This window comes from Neomonachus schauinslandi, chromosome 7 (genome assembly GCF_002201575.2).
Source record: "Neomonachus schauinslandi chromosome 7, ASM220157v2, whole genome shotgun sequence".
Classification (NCBI taxonomy): domain Eukaryota; kingdom Metazoa; phylum Chordata; class Mammalia; order Carnivora; family Phocidae; genus Neomonachus; species Neomonachus schauinslandi.
Window position 1 is genome coordinate 126062331 of NC_058409.1, and position 23198 is coordinate 126085528.

At 41.6% G+C, this 23198-nt stretch overlaps 1 protein-coding gene across 1 annotated transcript in view; it reads right to left on the minus strand.

The window, feature by feature from the left end:
- The window catches only part of PDZD2 (PDZ domain containing 2), a 217703-nt gene extending 196624 nt beyond the window's left edge, over positions 1 to 21079 (minus strand). Inside the window, exon 1 of the mRNA XM_044917177.1 lies at positions 20464 to 21079. Within this exon, the coding sequence (XP_044773112.1) occupies positions 20464 to 20939 (476 nt within the window). The 5' untranslated portion in view covers positions 20940 to 21079. The remainder of the gene's footprint in view (positions 1 to 20463) is intronic.
- Between the last annotated feature and the right edge of the window lie 2119 nt (positions 21080 to 23198).

The window sequence follows — 23198 nt, forward strand, 5'->3', positions numbered from 1 at the left end:
AATGTCCATATCACTTTGACAGACATCTTGTTTCAGTCTCCATCAGTACATCGCCTCTTCTACTGGGTAATGATCCATGATAATGAAAAACAATGAAATGGACTGGGTGCCCACACCTCAGAAACTGCCCCAAGGAAGGCCTTCATGCCCCTTGCTTTCCCGCCGAGGGAATTGCTCAAGATAAACCCTGAGGCTGAGCTGTGCCACGGTAGCTCTGCATTAGCTGGAGAAACCTTGGTCAGGAAAAGCAAAGAAATCTGTATGGAAGGATAATTCTTCTTCCAAAAGCCTCTGAGAAACTGCCCCTCTGTCTGTAAAATCAGAACATTTGGACAATGTGCAAAAGTCCTATGTAAACCCATCTAACTTTATCCTGAAGAGATCCTAGCTTCTGTGTTTATGATGATTAAGTGCGTCTACAAGTCTTGGAAAAAGGGATAGAGAATAATTACAGCCAACACTCCAGGGCCTGGGTTTAGTGATGGGAGAATCATTGTAATGATAGAAGAATTTTGGAAGGCAGGAGGGATTTGAGAGATAAGTGGGTGCCCAAGTATGCTAATTATTACAAAAAATAAAAAGTTGAAAAATTTAAAAATAAACTTAACAAGTAAAATAAAGAACAATGCCTTAGATTAAATGTATTAAGGGGGTGGCTTGGGGAGAAATTTGAACAATTAGAGTAAAACAGATTGTTGGAAAAAACCTCGATGGTACCAGACAGGAAAGTTGTCTTGTGATGATTAATACCATTTTACTTTGGTTAAGCAAGAGGTGGTTAATAACTAGTAGGGGTGTGAGGGAGGGCTCTGAGGTGCTAGTAAAGTTCTTTTGCCTCATTTAGGTGATGATTAATATAAAAATTCACTAGCTGAACACTTAAGATTTTTTCCTTTTTCTTTATGTATGTTATACTTCCAAAAAAAGAAAAGTTTATTGGAAGAAACACTTCTGGAATGATAGAATAAAAACATCCACAAATCTACTCCTTCATAAAAGCAACAAGAACACTGGAAAAAATTTATCAAAAGCAACTTTTTCAGAACTTGAAAATCAACCTGACGCAGCCTAAGAAGCACTTAGAAAAATTGCTGCATCTCAGTAATCGCAGTGAGATTTGTGGCATTTTAACTTACACTATTACCATCCCTTTCTTCCCAGCTCCACACAGCCTTGAAAATCAACAGCCTTACAACTATGGTAGCTGTGGAAATAAGCAGCTTAGCTGCCACTGGGTTAGAAAAAGTTTGAAGACCTGTAAAATCTCTATCCCCAGAGAACTGTCAGTATTTGACCTGTCTGGTGACTCTATGAAAATCTCCATTTTTCAGAACAGCCTTATTCCTAGGTCATTTGTTGAAAACAATCAGTGAGGGCGCCTGGGTGGCTCAGTTGGTTAAGCGACTGCCTTCGGCTCAGGTCATGATCCTGGAGTCCCTGGATCGAGTCCCGCATCGGGCTCCCTGCTCAGCAGGGAGTCTGCTTCTCCCTCTGACCCTCCCCCCTCTCATGTGCTCTCTCTCATTCTCTCTCTCTCAAATAAATAAATAAAATCTTTAAAAAAAAAAAACAGTGACAATTGTTTAACATCTGTAGCTGCCTAAAAAAATATTTGCAAATCATATGCTTGTATATCAAGAGTCTATATAGAACTCTTACAACGCAGTAACAACAAATAAAGGCAACTGATACAATTACTACATGGGCAAAGGATTTAAATAGACATCTTCCCAAAGATACAAATGGCGAAAAGCGCATAAAAGAGTGCTCAATGTCATTAGTTACCAGGGAATGTAAATCAAAACCACAATGAAATACCATTTCACACCTACTAGGATGGCTGTAATAATAAGGACAGATAATAACAAGTGTTGGTGAGAATATAGAGAAATTAGAACCTTCATACACTGCTGGTGGGAAAGTAATATGTTGCAGTCCTTTTGGAAAGTTTGGCAGTTCCTCAAAAAGTTACACATCGAGTTACCATATGACCATCAATTCTATTCCTAAACATATTTCCAAGAGAACTGAAAACATAAGTCTATATAAAACTTGCACATCAATGTTTGCAGCAGCATTATTTGTAACAGTGAAAAAGTGGAAATGACCCAAATGCCCATCAACTGATGGATGGATAGTTAAACAAATGTGGTATAGCCATACTAGGGAATACTATTTGACAATATAAAGGAGTGAAGTTCTGAAATATACTACAACGTGGATGAACACTGAAAGCATTATGCCAAGTGAAAGAAGCCAGTCACAAAAGACCACATGCCAAAATACCCGGAATAGGCAAATCTAGAGATAGAAAGTAGATTAGTGATTTTTGGAATGATGAAATTTTCTAAAAGTAGGTATTAGTGATACTCAACTCTAAATGACTTTTATAGTATATGAATTATATATCAATAAAGCTGTTAAACAACAAAGTTTACTTTAAGAACTCCTTCATATTATTATTAATCATATTACCCTACTCTAAGGGGAAGGCAGTTTTCCAAGGCATGGATGCATGCTCTATATATTGTATGTATTGTACATCAGTATTCCCCTAACAGGTAGAACCAGGGCTAAAACATAGTACATGGTCAACAGATATCCTCATATGAATAAAAAAGTAGAGAGATTAACAAACTGTCTAGAACCAGATTTCCTGATTTCTGATTCTGCCCATTTACAGTAGTGAGGGGTGGGAGATAGTGATGAGCAAGGAGCTTGAGGTGCCCTGGCCAGAATGCTGCTTATAAAATTACTACTATATACTCCTTACTGGGGAGTGGACATACTGTCTACTGGGGATGAAGGTGCTCTCTATTGGAATAGACATGCTCTTTGGGGGATGGGTAGTAACTGACAGAGCATCATAGCAAAATGAATTTGGGCAGGTAAACCTAGGTTCAATTCCAGGCTCTGTTTCTTGCAGGTGTGTTTACCCAGTCTTCCTCAGTCTAAATTTCCTCATCTACAAATGGAGATAATACTTAACCTCTTGCCTCATAGAGTTGTTATAAGAATTAAATGAGAAGAGTGTAATGCATATGGCTCATACAGATAATAGTTGATAAATACTTTTATTGACATTGATAACATCTAACGAACAAATAGGTTTTTTAAAATATGTTGTAAAAAAAAAAAGAAGAAAAGAAATAGAGATGGGCCAATAGTCATTTTCAGACCTGTCAGAAGGCTCTGAAAAGGTCTGGAACCTCATTTCTACCCTCCCAACATGGTGGCATTGAGCAAGGTAGAGAAAAGCAATAACCCATCTCCTACCACAGCTCCCCCTTGCTGGCAGCCATCCACCTGGCTTGAAGCCAACACAATTACATAGGGGGTGTGGTGGCCAAAGGTAAGAGACAAGAAATACCTCACCCTTGGAAGAGAAGAAGGACACAGGTAATTTATACCCATCTCAACCAAATATTTTCCCCCTGTTTTATAATGCTGCCATGTTGCTTTCTTTTTCTAATTAAAAGAGAGTACATGCCCATAAAAATGCAAATTTTGTACAAGTACATAAAGTAGAGGAGGGCTGACTAAACTTGAACCGGTTCCCATCAGAAGCGAACAAGAAGAGAACAAGAAGCTTTCATTGTGCTTGACACCTGTGAATAAGATACCTTTGGAAACAAGTTACAATGAGAATAATCCACAATTGCAGGGAAGAACTGTGATTCTTTAAGATAAAATTTATGTAAAGCAACCAGCACAGTGGCTAGGAAGGTGTAGGTACAGAGTAAATGGTAACTATTATTTCAAACACCCTTTTCTTAACAGCTCTCTCAGCACAGTGTGCACTACCATGGAATAAACTTAATTGAATAGTGCCCTCCAGAGGCCACTGGGAATTCAACTGTAGGGACAGTTGAAAGTCTGGAAAAAGACCAAAGAGAAACCCAATTTAGTTTTCTTGTGTATTTACGCAGAGTCAGCACTCAAGCTTGGTGTCCTAGGATGTACTAGAACCTGACTGATTTGTCACCCACCATCAGTCCTTTGGGCAGAGCTTATTTGTTTGCAAGGGATACAAACAAGGACACAGAAATCTGGAAACGAGTCTAGTTAGGCACCGTGGGAACCGGTGCTGGGAACTGCAAGTCCCCAAGCCCCCGGAAACTCCTGTCCCATCCCTCTCTCTCTGGGGACACTGTCTCTCAGCCCTGTTTCCTTATGCACGTCCACTCTGTGTTCCTCTAAAGGGACCAGCTTCTTCCTGATGTCTGCCCTTCTGTCCCTTCAGGCATGTGGCTCTGGCTCTCTCAGGACATGATTCCCCTGACCTGACTTGGATTGACCTTTCAGCTCATCTCAAATAGCTAAGCAGCTTGGTCTCTCACTGGCTTGATTCCAAATTCCTAGGAGACAAAATGATTACCAGTCAAGTCTAGTGGATGGACTTAGTTTATCCATCCCTGCGGGAGAGCCAGTGGCGTGTGTGTATGTGTGTAGGGGGAGGAGGGCTAGGGCCAGGGTCACATGGTACAAAACATATCTAGCACACACAGAACATACAGAACTGTGGAAAACATTTCAAAGAGTCCATTTTTCTAATAACGATGAGCTAATATTCATAGAGTTCACCAGGCACGATGCCCTCCACTAAGAGCTTTGTAAGCACCATCTCATTTAATCCTTACAACCTTCCTTTGTAATTTGATCCTGTTTTCATCTCCCACCTTCAAAAGTAGCTGCTGATAACAATGGTTGTGTATCTTTCAGTAATTTGTCCCATGCATTTTATTCCCACTTTAAAGATGAGGGAACTGACGCTTGGAGAGTCTGCACCAAGATTTAAGCCAGGGCAGTGTGATTCTAAAGCCTGGCTGTGATCTCCCAACCCCACCCCGCCTCCCAGTGCAGTCCTGAAGGCAAGGTAGATAATAACATGGCTGATGCAGAGGAAACACCAGAGTGGGTCTCGGTCTTAGGTAGTTGATAATCTGATTGGGGGAGACAAGATTTACATGTGAAATGATTAGTAAATGACATGAGAGTAATTAAGTACCACATTGTGTGTTGCCACTGTATTCATTTTCTAGTGCTGTGTAACAAGTACCACAAATGTAGAGAGGCTTTGGAGCAATACCCATTTGTTAGCTCCCAGTTGGGCAGGGCAGATGTACAGCCAAGCATGGCAGTGTTTCTCTCTGCTCAGTGTTTCGGGAGATTGACATCAAGGCATTCATTGGCTGGGCTGTCAACAATCTCATCTGAGACCAGGGGACCTCTTCCAACCAGCTCACTGGTTGTTGGCAGAGTTCAGTTTGTTGCACTTGTAGGGCTGAGGTCTCTCTATTGTCCTGCTAATGTCAACTAGAGACTGATTTCAGCTTTGTAGATGTTGCACCATCCCATTGCCTGTTCACAACATGGATATTTGCTTTTCTCCAGGTCAGCTGGAACATGTCTCACTCACTGCCCCTTCCAACAGCCAAAGAAAACTTTCGACCTTGAAAAGGGCTCATGTGATTAGGTCAGACCCACCTGGATCATCTCCCTTTCTTAAAGTCAGCTGTGTCTTATGACATAACCTGATCATGGAAGTACAATTCATCAGATTTACAGTCCTGGTTATGAGGGTGCATACAAGGTAGGAGTGTGTGGGATCCTGGGTGCCATCTTAGAATCCTGCCTACTACGCCCATGAAGGTAGATTATGTGTGTGGGGGGGGGGTCAGAGCTATTCCCAGGAGGAGAAGAAGGAAAGATTTCATGGAGGGGAATGTGAACTGAGCAATGAGGAGGTAACTAACACCACTAGATGTTATAACATGATCAAAACACTGTGTGATAAGCATAAAAATAGACATATAGATCAGAACAAAAAGGGAACACCCTAAAATAGAAATATGGGTGTGTGTGTGTATTTATGTGTGTGTGTGTCTATGTATATATCATAATAAATCAAGCTTCACAAATTAATTGAGCAAAATTATTAATAAGTGGTGTTTGGATAATTACACAATTTTGAAAAAAATAGATAAATTTTTTCACTATACATCAAAATACCTGCCACCTAAATTAAATTTTAAATTATAAAGATAAATTTAAAATATGATCAGGAAACTTGGTAGAAGAAAAGTTCTGGTCTTTGGGAAGATGGCAATGTCTTAAGATTTGAAAAAATGTTGTGAAAAGAAATTACAAAAGAAAAAAAACTCAGATTCATCCACAGCAATAGTTAAAACTTCTACATAGTCATAGCAATAATCTGTTATAAGACTCAGGGGAATTTTAACCACATAGGGAGAAAGGATTAAGATCTATAACATCTAAATGCATATTCCAGATAGTAGACAAATGACACAAATAGATGATTTAGACAACAGGTAAAAATAAAATAGAAACAAACAAACAAACAAAAAACTAGGGGGAAATGCCCAAGCTCCCTGATCAAATAAATGGAAATTAAAACCATAAAAGTGAGCCATATTTCTATTAATTAAACATATTTTTAAATTACAATACCCAATCATGAAATAGTCCTGTACACTGGCACTCATACATCTTTGGTCAGAGTGTGATTTGGTGAAACACCCTTTGATATAGTACCTTCAATCCAGGAAATCTGCCTTAAGAGCATGATTCGAAAGAAAAAAAAGTCATGGTCACAAGCATTTTCCATACAGTGTTATGCATAGTATTGAAAAACTGAGAATAACAGAAAGAGCATGCCTAAATTATCACTGATGATTATGCCTATTGAGACTATTTAATAAGGTGGAACCTGTTTAAATGTGCTAAATGAAAAAGGATAATACAGATTCCTGCATGTAGTATGACTCAATATTTGAAAAGCATTCCTGTGGTGTTAAAGGTGTGGGAAAAACAGCACTTTTATATACTGTCAGAGGGGATACAAGTTAGTATAACCTCTTGGGTGAAGCAATTTACAATATGACTAAAAAATTTAAAATGTGATTTGTATGAGGATTCCACTTCTAGGATTTATTTTTCACATAAATGTACATGTACTTTAATGTACAATACATAAAGACACATCAACATAAAATTTCTTGCAGAATTGATGACATAAATAAAAGATCATACAATGAAAATGCCCATCAATTGATGACCAATTAAATAAATCATAATAGAACCATTTGGTAGAATATTATACTGCTTTTAAAAAGAATGGATGTGACATGCTCTGACCTGAAACGATCTCTAAGATTTTTAATAACAACAAAAAAGATGCAAAATAGTACAGATAGTGCATCCCTATTTATATAAAAGTGAAATAGAGAACTTACATATGCTTACAGAATTCTTAGAAAGATACCCCCAAACTGGTCACAGACTGAGGCCCTGGGGTGCAGCTGGTGGTAGTAACTAGAGAATGGGGTCTGAACTGGGGATACTTATCACCCACTGTCCTTCTGTTCTATTCGAATGCTTCCCCGTGTGCACACAGTCCTCTAAAATGGAAATAAATACTAAGAAAGGTAGTCTAAAAAATATATTGCAGATGAACAGAGATGAAATGGAAACAGACAAATCTGTTGAGTTAGTGTGGCGGGACTATATTCACATGGTCACAGATTAGATGTTAACATAGAAAAATCAAATTAACTGAGAATTAGTATAGTAGAATTGCAAGTCATTCTTTTAAAATGCTATTTCAATGTTTTAATGTTGCCACTGAAATAAATAAAGATTAGTATGGGGGAGGGACTGGGTGCCTGAGGAATTAAGTAATAGCTTTATAAGTATGTTGCTCTGAAATGAATAAACAGAAGAATAATGAGCCAAAGAGAGCTCACCCAATGGTCCAGGGAGAAGGCAGTTAGCAGGAGGAATGAGAGGAGAGGAGCCAGGGTGTCTGTGTTTGGGGGGGGCGGCTGGCCAGATCACCCCATGGCGTGACTTTGGGTTCAGACCTGGGAAGCAAGGAGGAGGAACTGGGAGAGCTTAGGAAGGGGATCCAGCCTGCAGAGCCCGAGAAGACCAGCCTTCTGGCGAGCCAAGTGAGGAGGAATGGTGGGCAAGGGGTTGATGAGAAGCATCTAGATCCCACAAATCTCAAAGAAGACATTTCCTTAAGAGGACAGGGATAAACTCTATCTTTGAGATGACTGCTCTAGCAGTGTTGACTTCTCAAGCCTCATATCTATCTATCTATCTATCTATCTATCTATCTATCTATCATCTATCTATAGGATATATATATCCAATAGATGTGTTTATTTAATGCATGCATTAAATTTTTGTACTAGTATATTATGTACATTATAAAATACATATAAAGAAGTATTTTAAAAGAGACATCTCATGTGAAGTACTTAATATTTAAAACTTTTTTCACCTTTAGTAAAATAAATGATATAAAGCAAATATTACTCTTAGGAAAAGCTCTACAGTTAAATATACTTCAAGACTGTGAAATACTTTACACTCTGGGATGTGATCATTCACAAGTATGGTTGAAGTTCAGATAAATGGATGTTGGTTTTAAGGGCTGCCATAGTTGAAGATATCTCACAAGGATATATAGACCCCAATGGAAGAAGGGCAGCATTTCATCAATGATAATATCTATTTTCCAACCCTACCCACCATTTGTACTAAGGTTTCGGTTTGAAAGTTTGTGTTAATTTTCAACTTAGTTGAGCTTTCTTGCAAAGTCGTCGAAAGGTACAGTCTTTTAAAATAGTTTTTAAGCACATAAATTCTTGAAAATTCTTTGGTAGATTTAAAAAAATAGAAAATTTTGCTTTCAAGATTTCAAATATACATATGAAATATTTGGTTGACAAATAGCATTTTTTTGTAAAAAAAAAAAAAAAAAGTCACAAAAATAGGAAAAATTTCCAAAAATCCATTTTGAAAATGCTCTTTCCATAGCATGAGTTTCTTTGAAATAGCAGTTATTCTCTTACTGATGCAACATTATCTTGACATTGGAGAAACGGGTTATGAGTGTTTGGTCTACAAAAACAGCCTCCAGGAAGCAGGTCACCGAAAACCACTTGTTTTCATAGATGAGGTGGGCCAATTTCAAACACTTGTCTTTTTCGTAGAAGAGAAAGCACACAGTTTTCTTTAAGTGCGAGGACTCTTAAAAGTGCTGTGTCTCAAGATAAACATCAGACCTCTCTCTGGCAAAACATTTTGATGATTATCCCACAACTTATTACAGAGAAGAGTAAAAATCCAACTGATTTTAAAGGTTGTTATTTTTATAAAATTAACCATACTGATGACATTCGCTGGCATTCCTGTCTTCTGTCTTCACTTCTAGCTTCTTTGATGCGTTAACTCTCCCAGGACCAATAACTTAATCAATTTCTTGTTCTGGCCTATTTTTGTAACCTTACTCTGAATTCTTTTTTTATTCTAGTTAAAGCAGCTGTTACCTTACATAATTTTCCCATAAAGCATTATTTTAACTAACAAAGTCATTGACTTTTGAAAATATATCTTTTTTGGTATCTCTTTCCTTTAGTGACTCACAAATAAGTAGGTGTTCCATTTCATTACTGAAACAGAATCGAGCAAATACCCTTATTTGGAACATGTGAGAAACAGCAGTACTTTCTTCCAACTGCCTAGCAAACCTCCCACACTGCACACTGTTTCTTTAAAATTTGAGCAATGTTTCTGTGCATCTTCCAACAGAATTTGCTGACAAAATCAGACATTTTATTTTGCAGTTATATTGTTTTCCATGGGTTATTTTAGCTATTTTGACTGCATTAGGAAGAATGAGGGTTTTCTTAACGATGTGACTTTTTGCCTTAAACAAGTAAGAGACATTCCAGAGAGGCTTTTAAATATTCAGTTTAGTAGAATTCTGGACTAGATTTAGTACGGCATGATTTTAAACATTGCTAAAACATTTAAAACTATTTGTATTCATGTGGTGGATCTTTAGATTTTAAATATCTTCCTGATTCTGATGGCCTCATACCATCGTTAAGTATTATCTCAAGACACAATCTATGCTTACGGTGAGGATTTTTTTAATGATAGGGGCTAGAAGTTTATATTTCACATTGTTTCTTGTAGCCTCAAATTTTAATTTTTTGTCTGACTTCTTGTCAGTCTGAATAGATTGTCATAGTTTTACCATCTACTGTGGCTGAGCCTACACTGGTGGTAAGAAGGGTCAACCCAGCCATTTTCTTATGGTTGGCCTACACCTGCATTATTTATGTTATTTTTAACCCTCTTTTTTTTTCTTTCCCCTGAAGAATTTTAGTTTATCTGTCCATTGGGTAAAGTTTAACTTAATTAAAATGAAATAATTTAATCCATAAACCTATTTCACTGAGACTACATAAACTGTAGTTCTTTGAAATAAGTCAAAAAGTGAATTAATCAGTGAGGGGGGCGGTCTTTGAGGATCATCCTTTCTTCCCTCAGGACAAATCACATACCACACAGGACGCAGGACCCTTTGATATATGGACTGAGTAAGGATGCTAATGTCAACCATATCTAAAATATTAGTCAAGTTCAATTTCTTATTTTTTTTTAAGATAAAAAATGTATCTTGGGATGCTAATAATTTTTTCACCTATCTCATGGATCTTTCTGGGCAGCCCACTGGGCAACAGATCTTCCAAAGCACGAACCGTTTCTAGTGACTGCCATTCAAGTCCTCTCTACTCATTCTGCTGGGTCAGACAAGGACTTCACAGGAATAGCCATCTGGACTAAATAAAGCCCTTGAGTCAGGAAAAAACCTCAAGACTTGCCATGCAATTTGACAGAGACCTGTACTTAACAGAGCCTGAATTTTTAAGGACACCCACTCCTTCTTCTCCCCATAATAGTTCAGCTTCCCTCGGGGACATTTGTGAAAGTATTATCTGTGATCACAAAAGTCAAAAAAGTTTCTTAGTTAATCCTGGCCCCATTTAAATGGACTAACCTTCAAGTCAGGCCCAAGGGCTGAGAAAACATGCACTTCAGCTATTAAAACATCCTGGCCCTCTGTCTCCCTTCCCCTCTGCAAAAGGAAATGGGCTAAATTTAAGTCCAGGAAACACTGTGAATGACAGAATCATCCTTTCTCTGGTGAAGAAAGAGCTCTGAACGAAGTAACTGTGGGGTGAGTCAGCTATTAGATCATTGCTGATGTCCCTGCATCCAGGTTTCTGTGGCTCTGAGATGCAAAGAGCCTGGACACTCACACCTTTGAATGTTCCTTTGTGCATTTCAACAAAGATAAGCCTGGTCATCCAAAAAGCCACAAGGAGTCACATCTTCGTAACCATTTTAAATATAGTATAACAAACTCACCCCTCAAAATCTTTGGAGGAAGATCAGATTTCAAAGAAGAATCAATGAAGAAATCTATATAACTGTTAAAACCCATGTTTTATTATAAATTGTACCAAAGAGAGAGCTATATATACTTGGGTCCTGAAAATATTCAGATTTTATTCCCTTCCAGGAGGAGGCAGCAACCCACAGGCGAACACCAAAAGACAGGAATTTCAAGCCTTTAACCCCTGTGCTTGGCAAACAGGTTGATTATGAACAGCTGAGCCAGGCCATGCATTACCTGCATCTGCATCACAAGAATGAGAGGGATCAGGGCCAAAACAGGTGCCAAAGCTTGGAATTCAATGACCTTTTGGAAAAGAAAGACTCAAGAGTCATTTAAGGGCATCTGGTGCTCAAAATGAGAGAATAAAAACGCTTATTACTTATTTAATACCTGGACATAAAAAATGAGCAGAAGTCAAGAAATGGCTGAAAATGGCCCAGGAGTGCCCATGGGGAGAAGGGCATGAAGTCAGGCCAGTAACACTGTAATCCCAACTAAGATGCTTTTGTCTTTTTTCTCTTTATGGCTTACAATTACAATTACGACAATTTCCAAAAGTAATGCTAGAAGTTTCAAAGCCAGTGTCTTAAGTGGGAGATTGGGGTTTTCCATCTCCCATGGCTGAAGTCGGTCACCCAGTGGAGGCTCTGATGGGTACCAGAGGGAAGAGGACACTGGGACGAAATGAAAGAGCATCTCTGGATGGTGCTCTGGAATCTCGACCCCTTTTAAATCATGGGAAGTGCCTCCTTTAGTGTAATCTCTTCCCTCCTGAGGACAAGCAGACTGTGAAATGCTGCTCTCTAAGTGGCTCTGGACATTACCTGTGGGCTGTGATTGAGGGTATGCCAAAGTTGTCAGTTTTCCCCAAAAATCCACCCCATTGGCCAGTGCAGTGTTTGACGTGGCCCTGCTATTCACTTTCCTTGAGGCTTTCTGATTTCAGGAGGATTGAGTCAGACTGGGGAAGGCCAACTTCCTCTACCGTCCATCACAAAGAGCCTAGCACAGTGGGTTAATCAGATCATGACTCACTGACTTGTGGGAGACCTGAGGGCCAGGGCTGGGAGTGTTAGGAGGGGACGCCACAGGGTGGGGGGTACAGCATGAAGACACCAGGCACTGAATGGAGAGAGATGGCACCTGAGTCACTTGCTGCTCAGGGATGGCTTAGATACTGCCATTCTAGAAAGAGCTCTGAAACCTGAAAACACCATCCTAACAGCACAGATGAGAAACCCACACATCCTAATGAATAATAAACTTGACTAAAATTCCCAGCACTGTGCTCAACTACAGCCACAAGATGGCAGGCAACAGTGGAAGATTCTCCACAGCCTTGCCCAGGAAGCGTTCTGCAGACGTGAGGGAAATCAAGCGCCCACTGTCCAGTCCAACGGCTGGCCATCAACGATACATTCATGAAGCTGCTATAAGTTAAACTTCTCTCTTGTTGAGAGAAGGAAGGTTCTAGATGTAATTTTACCATCCATTTAGAGAATGGGGTAGAAAAATGTAGAAAAACTTGATTTCCTATTTGTTTTTACTGTCAACAGTGAACTGTAAAAAAACAAATCTAATTTCATTGGTTACTGTTTGTAGTGTTGAAGAAAAAGTTCTAGAATTTGAGTCAGAGGGCCTGAATTCTAGTTCTTGCTCTTTTCTTAAGAAGGTCCTTGACTCCAGGAAGCCATGCCCTAGAGCCTCAGTTTCCTTCTTGGTTGGACTTGGATGAACTCTGGGATTCCTTCCAGAACAAGTCATGGAATGAAATAGCATGTGGGGAAAGCAGACTAAGAACGAAGCGGCCACAAACGCAAGGTCCTGCAATGCTTCATTTCCATGGCATCCTTGGGGAATGGGCTGTTCCACATGACGAGTTTTCCAGATAATTGAATTTTAAATGCTGAAACTTGTTTTCCTTTTAACCTTCTGTAACGGAAACCTTTCTAAAGTGTATTACACGCTTCTCAGGCTTCTTCAACAGCAAGCTGAATATGGTTTAACCTTGCCTGAACGTCTCTAGGTCCTGGTGATGCCACCTCTTACTATATATACAGTCCTGAAGAGAGTACCAGTGCTTTGGGCATATTCAGGTAGGCAGGACGCTCATGCTAAATGGCCCCAGAGACTGTATTATAAAGGTATAATTGGCAATTCTTCCTTTCTGTATCTCCTACATCACTACCTGCAGTCATTTCTCCAAGTTACACCTTCTAGCAGCATTTGACACTCTGTTTAAAATCTGCTATAACCTAGAGAGAACTCAAGGTTGCTATGGGTAACCAGAGTCTGAGCTTGTAACAACCCTAAATTTAATTTTACACACAATTTAAAGGCAACGGGTACTATGCTGAAGGTTACTCGTGGTCAGGGCTGATATTCAGTAAGTCTGCCCAGTCTGTAATGTAATGTTCCTGTGCTAGTTGGCCAATTGCCCAGAGCCCCTTGGGCCCTCCAGCCAGCTTAGCACCCTGACCTGTCTCCTAGGATCACACGCTTCTCACATGCCGGTAACTCAAAGGTGCGCTCTGGCTCCCGAACCCTGTTCCTGCAGGGAACCAGCATCCTTTCCAATTGGCGGATACCCATGCCATCCCAGTTGCTCAGTACTTGATATCACCCTGGTTTCTGGGCTGCAGATTATTCTCTTTCCTGATGAGTGCATGGCTAAAGTTTGAGGCTCTCCTCTGTCCCTCCAACTCAAAGGCCTCTTCTCGGTTGCATGCTATGCTCTGGGTTCAGATGGCCTGAGGCTGACCAGGATGGGTGTTAAAAGTTAGCTTTGACTGAACATCTACCATATGCCAGATGCCTCTTCAGTACATTAACTAAATCATCTTATCTAATCCACTAAATGACCCTATTGGTGAAATAGCATCAACCTCCTGTGGCTGAGGTAACTCGCCAAAGTCACACAGCCAACACACAGGCCTGGAAGCCAGTTCCATCTTTCCGAGTTCCATGTTCTTTGGACTATGCTCCTCTCCTGTTTATTAATATACCAAAAAAGTGTATATTAACGTACAAAAAAGTCCAGTCATGGTCACATCCTGGAAAATAAATTTTAAGTGAAACATGGGCCCTTTTACTTTTCAGAAAAGGCTACTTGTTTTGTTGTGTGGGTTATGTTTTAATTAATTCCATATTTTGTTACCAATTTGGAACAATCTGTCCTCAGGGAACAGATCTGGTTTACTTATAGAAAGCTGGCTGAGGGAGGAAGGGACTGGGGTTACAAAGTATTCCTTGTAGGAAATCATCTAAAAAACCTTCTCAGTTCTCCCTCCACCAAACAAAAGTAAATAGAACATTCCAGAAAATCCCATCTTCCCTAGAGTAGGTATGATTAGAGCTTGCAAAAACACTTTCCTCTGTGTGTTACCAGCTGTGCCTGCAAGATGGGGCTGTTACCACTGAAAAGAATAAGAGGCTCCCAGAGCTTGCAGGGGCCGGCAGGGGGTGTGGGGGGGGGGGTAGCTAGAAGCAAACTGCAGACCTGAGGAGTACCACCCAGTGAAAAAGCAGAATTGGGTCTGTGATGTTGGGACCAGTCACAGCTTTTCTTTTGGAACTGGTTCTGGGATGCAGAAGGATGTCAAACCCATAGCTCTGAATTCTCTTCTCTTTCCCCTGCGGATGAAGTTTACAGATTGACTCTAAGCTAATTTTTAAAATAAGCAAACCATGACCTCATCTTCCATGTTTTGCACCTGCTCCTCCCACACGTAACACACCCACAATTTTCATATTGTCCTCTTCCAAAAACATCCACCACACTCCCTAGTTCCCAGAGTAACTCTTGTCAGGGAGGAAATGGCCCAAGTAATTGACTAGCCATAGGTGACAGGGTCAAAATGCCAAATGTATTAGTTTGCGAGGGCTGCCATAATAAAGTACCATGAGCCAAATGGCTCAAGTGACAGAAATTTGTCTCACGGTTCTGGGGCCTAAAAATCTGAGATCAAGGTGTTGGCAGAGCTGTGTTCCCTCTGAGGTACCAAGGCAGGATCTCTTCCAGTCCTCTCTCCGAACTCCTGATCGTTCCTTGGCTTGTGGCAACGTAACTACAATCTTCACTTGGTGCTCTCCATGTGTGCATGTCTGTGTCTAAATTTGCTGGAGGACACTAGTCCTATTGGATTAGGGGCCCACCCTACTCCAGGATGACCTCATCTTAACTAGTTACATCTGTAATCACACTATTTCCAAAGAAGGCCACATTCTGAGGTACTGGGGGGTTTAACACTTCAAAATATGAACTTGGTAATGGGGATTAGGTGGGTGGCTAGAAGACACAGTTCAAATCACAACATCAGCTAAGGTAGTTTTGAATTCAAAATCAAACTCAAGAGAAGGAGCAGAATGGATTGCCCAAAAGAGTGCCTCATATTATAATTCCAAGTGATGGCGTGGACAACTGATGTATCATATGGGTGGGGTGGGGTGGGCTGTGATGTTAGTACTCAGACACCCGAAATCTTATGCCTACAAGTAAGGGGGTACACATTAATTGAGGTTGCTGTTTGCAGAGATGCACTGCGGTCTCTACAAAACCCTGATTTGTATTCACCAGTTTTTAGGACAAAACCTACATAGGTATGTGGAAAAATGTAGTGTTGAAGGAAACTGTTAGCCAGTTTCAGAGTGAAAAGGAGCATCTTGAGGACATTCAAAACACTTTAAATTCCCTGATACTTAATCTCAAAGTGCTTCTAGTCCTAAAGTTCTGCCTAGATATGTTTGCCAAGCAGATTCTATATTAAAATTGGGTTTCCTTTTACAAGATGGAGTGGGGGGCTTCTGTTTTCCTTGTCAGTTCAGGTAGGGGGAAGCCTTACAGTGTTCTGGTCATTTTCTTCGCTGGTGTCCGCCATTAGACTGAGGAGGTATTTTGTGAAGCTGAAAACCATCCGTGAAATTAAGCGCCAGACCACGTGGCAAGGACCAGTGTATAGCTCTGGGGCTGAGCTGAAGTAGTATAGCACGGGGGGAGGAGCACAGACTATGGTGGCAGATCTCTGGTTCTGCCATGTAACTTGGGCAAGTTACATGGCCTCTGTGGCCAAGGTTTCTCATCTAAAGCTGTCCTGAGTTGTGGTAGGTATAAAATGAGATAGTAGATGGCAGAATGTCCACTATGGTAGCAACTGCTCAGTCAATGGTACTTCTTACAAATTGCACCAGAGAACTAGGGAGGGAACCTTGGAAAATTGAGCTAGTCTCCTTTTGTCTTGTTAACTTCTTGGTTGTATGAGCACTGGGAGCCCAGGACTCTAGGAGTCAGTCCTCATTACTTGATTCACATTCATACTTCTCTTGAAGACCAACCCATGGGTCCTGGTCTTTTCCTTCTATTGCCCCTGCATCTCTGGGGCTTCTGGGGAGATGTCACCATCCAGCATATACACATGACTGTACCATCAGAGAAAGGAATTCCAGAGTCATGACTGTTCACTAGTGAAAAAGTTAGTTTGGGAGATTTACTTCCTCAGCTGTGGAAAATTTCCTTATTTTCTGTATTCCTGATGTTCTGGCATTTGGGGCCTTGATTCCAGAGAGACTGACCTTCCCAGGGTTTAGCCAATTCCTAGAAATAGCAAACAACTCCCCTGAGAGTGTGCCTTTGATATACAAATCAACCAATCCAGAGCCCACACCCCAACTCTCTCCTTTGTCAGACTCTCATACATCAAGACAATATTGCCCCTAAGTCATCCCAGGCCAAGTACTAGACAACCAGAGACCATCCTATAGCTCAGAGTCTGCTGAAATTATTCCAACTACCAAATCCTAAGATTGCTCAGAGTAGCTACCATGCTTCACCCAAACCTTCCCTTGAAAACCCCAATAAAGACTTTTTTGGGCCATGTTCTCCCTTCTTCTTCCCCTGCCTCCTGACTAACATTGCTGCTTCTCCATGAAGCCTTCCCTTGAAAACCCCAATAAAGACTTTTTTGGGCCATGTTCTCCCTTCTTCTTCCCCTGCCTCCTGACTAACATTGCTGCTTCTCCATGAAGCCCTGAAGGGTGTGCTTTTCCTCCTGTTTCTAGGGATCTGTGAGTGTAAACTTCTTCCTTTATGACAGTCATTTTCCTGTCTGCATGTCTTATCATACTTGATTAAAACAAATCCCAGGTACATTTGAGAACACCCAGGCATAACAATTAGCAATCTCACAGACCTGTTTCCCGACCTTTTGTCCTATTTCCATTCTCCAAGCTCCTCGACTTCAGCTGTTTCACTCCAGATGCCCACTGACCACATCCATCCAAATATCTCTTCCTGACCACACAGAAATGGAATGGTGTGCTGGATCAGGTACCACCCCTAGCTGGGAGTCAGAAGAGAGAGACTGAGTCTCTCAGCTCTGCCAGTTATCACTGTGACATCACGGGAACACTGCTTCACCTCTGTGAGCTTCTAGAATGATAAAACCAGCTCAGGTGGGTCATATGAAATGTTTCAGAGATTCACTCCTAATACATTAGCATAGGCAGCTGCAGTTAACCTCCCTCCCACCCTCACTCCAACATCCCAACACACTTACTCAAAGTCTCAAAGCTAAAATTGCTAGAAGACCTATGGAGAGAACCCAGAATCCCAGACACAGTTTACTGCTTCCCCTATCGCACCATATTTGCCTCCTCCTTGGAGTCTCCATTAAGGAGCCTAACAGATATGAGAAAACTTATCCAGTATGGAAACACTCTTCCAAATCCTAAAGACTCTATCAACCTCTTGGATAAGAAACTCCCAGTCTTTGCAAACACTCTCATATAGAATAGTCATTGTGAGGCTAATATTTTATTGAACACTGTGTATTAAACATAGGGCTAAGCCCTTTATATGCATTATTGTATTGCATTGGTTCAGTAGTGTTATTCCCATGTCACAAACAGGGAATCCAAGGCTAAGAGGGATGATTTTTCCAAGGTCAACCAGCTTGTAAGTGTGGGAGCCTGAGGAGGCAGCACTAGTTGTATGGTTCCAGAGCTGGAGCTCTTGACCATTATGCTCTCCTACTGGATGTCCCATCCCTGCTCTTCCTTCTGCCTCTGCATCCAAAGCAGCTCCCCTCAAAGCTGACAGCTGCAAATGGTGGGGGCTCTCAGCGGCAGCTCTGGGAGGGCTGCCTCAAGCTCCACGTTGATCCCTGCTTCTAACCCTGAGGACTCAGCCACCAGGGACTGGAGGTCACCTTCTCAACACCAACGAATACTACAGTGGCCAGTCCTGTTTCTTTTCTAAGAACAATTTCTAATTTTAAATAGAATAATTTCTCTTCAACACCCCTCCTTGAAAATGAAGCTTCTCCCGATAACTGCCAGTTCAGGACCCAGCCATGAGCCAAGAACATCTCTTCAGTCAGATAGGCAACCCAAAGATAATACTGGTGAGAGTCTACTGAGTAAGTACTCACACATGCCAGCCAGCCCTGTGCTATGACTATTCCATGCATTGGTTCATTTAAACTTAGACCACAGTATATGTGCCTGATGACTTCTTGTTGCCCCTCCGTGCCCACTCTCCCCCATTCTCTACCCTGCCCTCTGCCCCAGATTGACACATGTGGACAGTCTCCATGAGCTCCCTTGTCACTGGCTTCTGGCTGGTTTCTGCCAATGGAAAGCTCTGGTAGAAGACTGAAGGGAAGGAAAAGATTAAACTTAAGATACTTCTGCTCTGGCTTCTTCCCTTCAGGATCTCCTTGGGTTAGATGTCTTCCTCACTGAAAGGTCACCATGATTCTCAAGGTGACCCTCTCTCCATGATTCTCTTCTCTTGGGACAGAGAAGCCCTCCTCACAGGAGCCCCTGAAGGCTTGACAAAAGTTATGTGTCTCAGAGTATCTTCAAACTTCTCTTTTCTTGTCTCTTCCACATATAACCATTACAAAAACCCTGGTGTGTAAAGGGTTAACACAGCAAATTTGGGGTATTCAACCCATGTCCATTCTAAAGAAAGAACTGGTTCTTGACTAACTCCTGGGAGGTAACCTCTATGCCCTTGGGATAGTCAGCCTGATACCAGATAGTTTATGCTAATAATGTGATTTATGGCAGGGGCATTGGGCCATGTGGCATTAGTTTGAACTCTGGAAGGACTGGACACTGAGTAACTAAGGTCAGCTACACAGGCACTCCATGTCTGGGTAACTGACCCCCAAGAAAAACCCTGGTGCCAAGCCTCATGAGCTCTACTGGTTGACAATACTCCACAGATGTTGTCACATGTCACTGCTGGGAGAATTGAGCCCTTCCCAGTACAACTCTACTGGGAGGGACAACTGGGAGCTCGCACCTATTCTTTCTCCTGGACCCCACGCAGTGTACCTTTTACCTTTGCTGATTTTAATCTATCTTTTCACTGTAATAAACTGTAACCCTGAGTTTTTCTGAGCCCTTTGAATCCTTTTAGTAAATCACTGAGGCTGAGGGTGGTCTTGGGGACTCTGATTCACCTGGGAAACTACAGTCCAATCATAACTTACTGCCATGATGGGTGGCCACACAGATGAAAAACAGAAATATGCTAATCATAAAGTGGATTTTCCAGGATGGGAAAACTGGGGCCAAGGGCAGGGGTGGCTGGTGGTCTAAAGATAGTTCTAAGTATCTCAAAGGGCTTTTGGACTATGAGTCTGTGAGTAAGGTGACATGGGACAGGAAGAGAGAAATACATCCAGGACCAAACCTTTGGTGCTCCAACTAGAGGGGAGATGCTGGGTTGAGAGGAAGGGAATCTAACTCAATGTGACATTTCTTTTTTTTTTTTTTTACCATTATATTTCCAAATATTTACTTTTTAAATTTTTAAAAAAATTATTTTAATTCAATCAATTAACATATAATGTATTATTGTTTTCAGAGGTACAGGTTCAATATGACATTTCTCATACTCTTGTGTCATGTACCACTTCTTTTATTTCTGACCCAAATGTCCGGAAAAAAGAAAATACTCTGAGTCTGAGTCCTCTAAGAGAGAATGAAACAAAAAAAGAAAAATACAAATACCACAATCCTTGAACTTAGTGTATTTTCCCTTTATAGGATAAATTGTCACTGGCTTCTTACCAGAGTAGGTCTCATAACCCTCTGTAGCTACAGATTGGAGCAGCAGACATTAAGTGAGCCACAGGGGTCCCCCATCCAGCCCCTGTGCCAACTGCCCCACTCACCTGGCCCCACTGACATCAACTCCGACCATCAGCTGCCCGTTCAGTGAGAGGATCTCATCTCGCAGTCGGACCTTCCCACTCTTCCCTGCCGGGCTGTTCTTCCTCAGCTCTGTCACCCAGATGCAGCCAACGTCCAGTACAGGGCCCTGGTGGGTCTTCCTCTTTTTGCCCCCTCTGCGCTTTTCTCCATAGTCCCCGAAAACAGGGATGTTCCCAAAACTGAGGCCCACAGTCTCTGCATCCCCCAGCTCCTTGGTGAGGTACACAGTGCAGATTTCCATGCCTGGGGGGCTGTGGTCAGGTGGGACCGCACTCTCATCCACAGCAAAGTTCAGCTGGATGTATTCCTGCAGCTTCTGGATGGCCGCCTGGCAGAGCCGCTGCTCTGGGCCATCCCCACCCTCCCGCAGGCTGTTCTGCAGCCACTGGTAGAGGAGGGGCAGGTGTAACATGGCATTGTCCTGGGTGATGGGCATGGTGCTCACTCCCAGACACCAACATCATGAGAGGACCTGCTTCTGGGGGCTGGACCCTGGAAGGCCCCATGTCCCTTGGGAACCCTGGCTATCATCAGCTTTGCCTGTGTTCATGTTCAGGCTGGCAGATGAGCCTAAAGGATGCCTACTTGAGACTGGGCTGTTTGCTTTGGCAAGAGGAGGACAGGACACAATTAGAACCACAGTGGGATAATTGCTGTGCCTGGAGTGCTCACCAAGAGAAGGACGGAAGTGTCTGACAAGTTCTTGCTTGGTTCCTTTCACAGCGGGGCCCATGCAAATGACCCAGAAATGGGGTATGCCTCCAGCAGCCAAAGCATGACCTCACCTGGTCCCATTTATGCCTGGAAGAGGAAAAAAACAAAAAATTTGGGTCACAACTATGAGCCCTCTGATACAGAACACGTGGCCTCCTGTAATACAGAAGGACTATGTTTGCTTTTTTGAGCCAGGAAACTCATGCCTCTCCTCGTTCCCCAGCTAAGATTCCTCCACCCTGTATACACAGACATACTGACAGACACAGACACACAGATATACAGATGCACACATACATACACACTCTTCCCCCAGACAGAAACCTCTGGAACAATGACTTTCCCCAGGAAGTTTTCCTGATCATCAGGGAAATAAGAGGACTTTTTTCTAAAACACCTCCCATCAAACTCATATCCAACCAGGAGGCTATGTGAAAGACTCCTTAGAAGACTGTTAGAGGGGTTCCAGACGTATGTAAGAGCTTACATTCTTAGGGAGTTAAAATCTATGTCCATTTGTCTTGATCAGCTCAACTGCATACACAGGAAGGCTCTCCATTCCAGGACTGACAATGATGTCAAAAAGAGGAAGAGCCAATCAACAGCACGGAGAGATTTGGGCTCTGGCTTAGGACAATACCCATCCTAAGCTCAGCCATCATTCCATCTTCATCGCATAGCCTCAGAGGGGATCATGTCCCTATGCACCCTGCAGCTATTAGTCATTTCTCCTCTTTTCTTTTGGTAAACTGTTGCAACTGATCTACTCTTAGTCCAACCCCAAAGCTATCTCCTCCAGAGAAATGTTTCTCCATGCTTCTGGGTGCGGAGACTTGGCCTCTCCTTGGTTTGCCCTTGACCACACTGCTTAGAGCAGTGATGCATCCCCTCTGCATTGCCAGTTGCAGCAGGCGGGTCTCCCCCATGAGAGCTGGCAGCAATCTGGCCCCCCCCTGAATCTTGCACAGTGCCTGGCACACAATACGTCCCCACAATGAAAGGCTGATTGAATTCCATTGCCAATCCACCAAAGAAAACGTTTACCTCCATCCTTCGTAAACACAGAAAAATGACTCTTTTCATTCTCTTCTCTGAATTTCACTTTCGCCCAGAGAAAGGCAACATAAACTATGCCATCTAAGATGGAAAACATTCTCTAGCTTTCTCAGGAAGTAGATTTAACAAGGAATAATAATAAATGGGAGAGGCGTCAGAAGCCATGTCAGTAATACACGGACTTATTACTCAGTAACCATAAAGAAATTTCCAACATAGCAAGTTTTGAGCTTCCAAAGAACTTGAGTGCCAGCTATTAATTGGTTCCAAATAAATCAAAAGCTTAGCAAATATCATCTACATAATCACATGCCTATTAAAAAAGAAACGCAAGATCAAAGAAAAGATAATCCATAAATGTACAAAAACTGAATGTTCCCTTTGGCCAAAACAAGTAACACCTCTCACTGCAAAGTGACTCCACACAGACATATTAAAATCTTATGAATAAATCAAAACATTTTCCATCAGGCCTAGCAATCTTTATGAGTCTCCATTTTCTCATCTGTAAAATGAGAAAGTTAAGCTAAGTGATCTCCAAGGTCTGGAGAGGTCCTCAAATACAGTGACAGTGTCTTATTCACTGGTGTACTCCCTATCCCAGCACAGTGCCATCAACTTGTAGACTCTCAATCATTTAAAACAATTTTTTAAATACCCTGGAAATTACAATTTTAATGGTCAATGATTCAGGATATTAGTCATAGTTCAGATGGTCGCATACATATGAAAACAGGGTAAATATCTTGGGCAAGTTGCTCTTTAAATAAATCTGATCGAAGAAAACCCTAGAGAATTTTTCTTCTTGCTGTCAACTTGTATTCATTCAATACATATTTCCTGAACATCAATTAAGAACCAGGCTTTGAACTTGGCACTGAAAATATACCATCAATAAGGCAAATTCCTCGCCCTAAAGGATTTC